Source organism: Thamnophis elegans, chromosome Z (genome assembly GCF_009769535.1).
Source record: "Thamnophis elegans isolate rThaEle1 chromosome Z, rThaEle1.pri, whole genome shotgun sequence".
In the NCBI taxonomy this organism is placed as follows: Eukaryota; Metazoa; Chordata; class Lepidosauria; order Squamata; family Colubridae; genus Thamnophis; species Thamnophis elegans.
This window is the reverse complement of record NC_045558.1, coordinates 11,838,756-11,844,755: the sequence shown is the minus strand read 5'-3', so window position 1 is coordinate 11,844,755 and position 6,000 is coordinate 11,838,756. Positions and strand designations below refer to the sequence as shown.

Below are 6,000 nucleotides of genomic sequence, written 5' to 3'. Positions count from 1 at the left end.
AAAAAAAGAGCGCCTACGTTCAGCTCCCCGCCGAGCACCGAAGCTCCACCTCCTCCCTTACTATTGGTCCTCGGCGATGATCAGCCCCCTCCCACCATGAACAGCGACTCCTCCCCCTTCGAGCCTGACCAGCCCACGGGCCGCTGGCGCCCCTACCGCTTGTCAATGTCTGCGCAGGCGCACTTCTCCCGTGAGGCCGCTCTCCTCAGCGCTCTCACTCCCCGCCGCAGCAGGGCGGACTGGCACGCCCCGCGCGAGGGGGGGGGGCGGGGCGGGGCGGCGTCGGGACGTTGGGACTGCGCGCGGTGCTGCCGCCTCTACCGCGGTGGTTGTTGTTGTTGTCGTTGTCGCCGCCGCGGGTGGCGTGTTGGGCCCGAGCTTCCCGACCTGAAGAGGGTCCCGATCGCCAGGCGTTGCCCACCGGCCATGGTCCCTCGCTTCCCGCCTGAGAGACAGGAGGCGCGGGGGCAGCAGCAGCGGCCATTGCTGGAGGGGGCTGCCCGGCGAGGGCTATGACAGGATGGACGCGGACGAAGTGACCATCCGCGAGCAGAACTTCCACAGCCAAGTGCGGGAATACACGGTGCGTAGTCGCCCCGGAACGGCGGGCCACGGCTGCTGCTGCTGCTCCGTTGCGCTCCTTGTCACCGGCTGAGGCGGGGGCTGCGACCCACCTGAAGCCCCGGCCTGCCCGCGTGGGATGAGAGGGGGAGACCCATTCTTGCAAAACACCCGTGGCTGGTTTTGGCTTTGAGTCTTCCGTTGTCACTTTAGGTACTCTTAACAGAATAAAAGAGTTGGAAGGGACCTCGGAGGTCTTATAGTCCAACCTCCTGCTCTGGCAGGAAGCCATATAACCATTTGAGTCAAGTGACTGTCCAGTCTCCTCTTAAAAGCCGCCAGTGATGGAGCACCCAAAACTTCTGGTGGCAAGCTGTTCCACTAGTTAATTTCCCTCACTGTCAGGAAATCCCGCCCATCTTAAAGTTGGTTTCCCCATGCTGGCTGGGAAATTCTGGGAGTAAAAGTGTGCTTAATTCCCCATCCGCCCTTTAAAGTCACTTTCTCTCTTTCCTCCCCCTTTAAGAAAACAGGTTCAGCACCACTTGTGCAAAGTGTTTATGGTGTTTTTTTTAAAAAACCCTGGAAGTTAATAATGCAATGTTTCCCCTTGTGTGTATTTTGTGAGGACAAAATGCAATAGGAATGTGATTACTTGTTGCCACTTCTACCCTCTGCAGGTCAAGATATCTATTTCCATGCTCTGGAAGCTCGGGAGAGAAGCAGTCAAAACAATATAGAGTTCAATAGTTTCACACTTTCCCATTGAAGCCGGTAGAATTTAGAGTGAAGGATTGCAATCCTCCCAACCCAGTTTAGCATTGTACAGATATTCTTTCGAATTATAACCGCAAGTGAGCACAACATTTCTGTTGCTAAGTAAAACAGTTGTTGAGCGGGTTTTGCCCCGCTTTCATGACCTGTCATGCCACAGTTAAGGAATCACTGCTGGGTGGTTATTAACACGGTTATGAGTCAATCTTGGCTTCTTCATTGACTTTGCTTGTCAGAAGATCACAAAAGATCACATGACCGCGGGACTTTGCAACTGTCATAAATACATACCAGTTGCCAAGCATCCAAATTTTGATAAAGTAACCATAGGAATGCTGCAAAGGTGGTAAATGTGAAAAAAGGGTCAAAAGTCACTTTTTTCAGTGTCGTAACTTTGAACGGTCACTAAATGAATGGTTGTAAGTTGACCTACTACCTTTATTTCTACTAGTTTTAAGACAACATGGAAAATTTTACTATTGATAAACATTTCGCTCACAAACATAAGTATAGTAATTAAACTTTTGCCACAAGTGACATGCTTAGATGTGTTTGTGGTAAATATGGAAACTAAACGTGGTATATACGATGAAATCCTTTAAACTCTTATACCAAAATTATGTGGTGGATGCTATATGTTTGCAGCCTTAAGTTACTTATAAAGTAATAAAGGTGGGATAAATAGCTTTAAAAAAATAATTGTAAACATGGGAAATCTATATAGTACTAGGAATGGAGAATAAAGATTGCCAGATATTATATTGCAATATTATGCCAGATTAAGAAAAGTATATATTAATATATTATGTAACTTTATTTTTATTTTTTAAATCAAATTTAGAGACCGCCCATCTCACTGAGTAACTCTGGAGAGTGTACAATTAAAAGCTGAAAATCATATAAAGACCATCCTTTAGTAGGGGACACTTAAAACAGGAGTGTAATAATTAAAATGAAAAAAGCTAGATAAGCGCCTCAAAGCACTAGCTAACCCAAAGATAGCCTACTTCTCTCTGAGCCCCAAGCAAATAATCAGGGCCATGTATTCAAACTCTTCTGAAAGACCTCCATTTTTCAGAGGATATTCCAAAGGACAGGAAAAATTGCAGAGAAGGTTAAGGATATTGCAACTCTCAAAATTATGAGCTGGTTGCCAAATGTCCAAAACACAATCGTGATTGTGGGGAGAATGCAGTGTCCGCAACTGTGAGGGCCTGTCATAAATTCCCCTCATTTAGCATCATCACGACTTTGAACATTTGTTGAAAGAGTGGTCATTCAATTAGGATTACCTTTATACCACACTGAATGATATGACCATCAATTGCAAATGAACATAATTTGTCCCATCTTCCTGCTTTGATATTGTATGCTCTAAATCAATCTCCTAATTCCTGTGTACATTGAGTTTTTAACTGTAATGTTACAGTGAATTATTCTCACTGGTTTGTGTTATCCAACTTTGCATTGTTTCACTGTATAGACAGTACATAGTGGATTACATAAGCTTTTAAACAGCTATATGAGATTTTTCTAATTCATGATGTCATTTTTTGCCATATCTTATTAAGTCAAAAGGAAGAATCTGTAGTGCTTTCTAGTGGACTAGTCAGTGTAGCCTGCATTCAAGTTGTAGCTATGCATTTCTTGGTGAAACACCAAGTGAGCAAAACATAAAAAAAGTCAGTCTCCAAACTTCCGGTTTGTGCATTGGTTTTTTTTTTTGCCCTCTGGAGGCTTTAGGGAAGCCGGCCCAAAATGAAAGCCGAAGTCAGCTGGAGCTGACAAGGCAACACCTCACGTGCCCTAACAAATGGCTCCATGTGCCACCTGTGGAATGCGTGCCATAAGTTCACCATCATGGGTCTACCCTTTGCTGTTGCACTTGAGTCCATCTGCTTTACTGTTGGTCAGTCTCCTATTCTCTTTCCTCCTATCTTTCTTAGCATTCTAGACTTCTCTTGAGCTGGGTCTTTGTGTTATATGTCCTAAGCCTGCAAATTTGAGCAAAATCATTTGTGTCATGAATGGTAACTCAGTTGATTTTTTTCACTGATCCGCTTGTCGGTTTTCTTAGGTGTTGATGATATTCTCAGGGACCTTCTCCAAAATCAAAATGGAAAAGTGTCAATATTGTTTCTATCTTGCTGCTTTAAAATCTAACTTTCTTTTTTTTTTTAGTGTCACGAGAAATTTCCCTGCACAATTTTGATCTTTGTAGGTTTAGACACATGTGAATATTTTTTTCCAAGGCCTTTGAGGCTACTTTATCAAGTGCTAGTCTGCAGTGTATTTCTTGACTGCTGGTTCCTTTACTGTTGTAAATCAGTTCTAAAAGGCAAAGCTACAGCCATTTCACTATCTTCACTATCAATTTCAAGGCTGGATTGCTATACTTCTTGTATTCTTGTATGGACTGCACTAGTAGAGGCTAAACCAATTTTGTTTCATACATGGTGTACAATAAAGGCTTTGAAACATAAACCTATACCTGTTATCATTGGTTTGATCTTTTTCTTTCATTGCAGTCTGATTTTTTTTCATTGCACTCCTTGACTTTTATTACTAGAGCTTGCAGTTCATTTGCAAGTTATCAGTTATCAGAGTAACATCGTATCATCACTACAGAAGAAATTACTGATGTTTGTTCCTCCAATTTTAAAATCACAGTCATCTTGTTCTAATCCGGCTTCCCTCAATATATTCTGAATAAATTTGGGGAGAGTATGCAACCATATTTATACTGGTAACTACCGTATGTCTCACTCCTTAGCCAAGCTGGAGCCAGTCTGTTTCACCATGATCTATGCAGTCTATGGTTTCCTTGTTTCTGTATATATTTTGCATGAGCAAGATTTTCTGAGATTCCTACATTGTATGGCTTGATATGGTTGATGCAATCAAAGGCCTTTTTCATAATTAATAAAACAGACATTCACTTCTTTTGGGTATTCTTTGACTTTCTCAATCATCCATTGTGCCTCAGCAATAATATCTTTTGTTCCTTGGCCTTTCCTAAAACCAGCTTTAACATCTGGCATCTTCCTTTCTATATAGAGCTTTAATTTATGTTAGTTGAGCTTAGGCATTATTTTGCTATCTTGTGAAATTAAGGATGTTGTACAGTATTGTTGTTTGCATACTCTGTTGCGTCTACTTTCTTTGATGCTAATATATAGACTGATTTCTATCAATCTGTTGAGGACTATTATTCTCCAAATTCTCTGGTATTGTTGGTTTAAAATCTTTACAAATTATTCTGCTGCTTGTCATATTTCTGTGGAAATGGCATCAGTTCCAATAACTTCACAATTGGTAATGATTGAAGTGCTGAAATTGACACCTGCTGTAGGAATTTTAGAATACTCTTTCCATGTTTGTTGAATTGTTTTAAAATCGGCTCTTACTGGTCCACTAGTTTCTTATACCCTAACAATTTGAAGTAGGAATTTATTTTTCAGTTTTTAGATCTTTTGGAAGACCGTCTTTGTTTTTAATGTTTGTTTCCATTTTCCAGTGCCATTACAGCTATTGAAATCTTCTCTACGATCTGTCTGAAATTCTTTGTTAAGTTTCTTCCCGAGATCTTTATTTTTGTTGGCTTTTGTTTCTCTTCTCAGCAATTTCCACTCTTGTTCTGGCATGTGATTTGCTTTCTGTTTCTTAGTCTTTGGCAGCTTTTCTTCAGATTCATCCTTAACAACTTTGATTTCATTCCACAATTCCTCTAGTCCACTGTCCATGAAATTCAGGTCTTCTGAGCAGTTCCTGATGCTGTCCTTGAAAACCTTCCTACAGCACTGCTGCCCAATTTTGGAGTCTCTTCATTTTAACTGTGCAGATAGGTATTTATTTTTATTTGTTTATTTCTACCCTGCCTTTATTATATATTTTTTTACAAACAGTTCAAGGTGGGGAATATATTTAATTTTCCTTCCTCCTCCTGTTTTCCCCACAACATCCACCCTATGAGAGGTTTGAGGTGTGAGAGAAAGAGTGACTGGCCCAAAGTCATTCACTGATTCTCAATATGACTTCAGGGGACTGCTAGTTTATATAGTGTTATCATGCATTCTTTGCTCATCCCTCCTAGGGATGTCATTCTTTCCCCCCTTCCCCCGTCATGTGATAATATAGCAGGACTTTCTTAAAATTCTTAAAGTGAATATAGCAAGAAAACTAGAGGCTTTTCTTTTGGGTTTAATGGAAAAAGATCTGGAAAAAATTGGAACTCTGATGTTGTATACTTTATTTAAGACTACTTTATGCACAGAAATGGAAGGTCACCTCAATGGATGAATGGCTGCAAAATGGATGAATCGATAGATGGCTGCAAAAACTGATGGAGATGGCTAAATTGACTGTTTTGATTAAAGAAAAAAAATACAAATACCTTTATTTCTACCTAGAAACCACTTTTGGACTTTGTGCTTGAGGTGGAAAAAAATTGAAACTTTGATTTTGGTTTTACTGATTAGATAAATGTGTTGTTATAGAAATGGCTACTTTATATTATTATGTAAATGTAAAAAGTTGAGGTTAGATGTTAGTGCCTTATTTTATTACATCAAGGAGTCGGAAGTCAATGCATTTTTTTCTTTCCCCCTTGCTGTCCTCCACTATCCACTTCTCTTTTCCTTTCCCTAACTTCCCTAATATTTTCTT

At 40.8% G+C, this 6,000-nt stretch overlaps 1 protein-coding gene across 2 annotated transcripts in view; it reads left to right on the top strand.

Moving 5' to 3' along the window:
• The first annotated feature begins 275 nt into the window (after positions 1-275).
• The window catches only part of LMBR1 (limb development membrane protein 1), a 68,382-nt gene continuing 62,657 nt past the window's right edge, over positions 276-6,000 (top strand). For both annotated transcript variants that reach the window (XM_032235247.1, XM_032235246.1), the window contains exon 1: positions 276-583. In XM_032235247.1, coding sequence (XP_032091138.1) covers positions 521-583 — 63 coding nt within the window. In that variant the 5' untranslated portion in view covers positions 276-520. The remainder of the gene's footprint in view (positions 584-6,000) is intronic.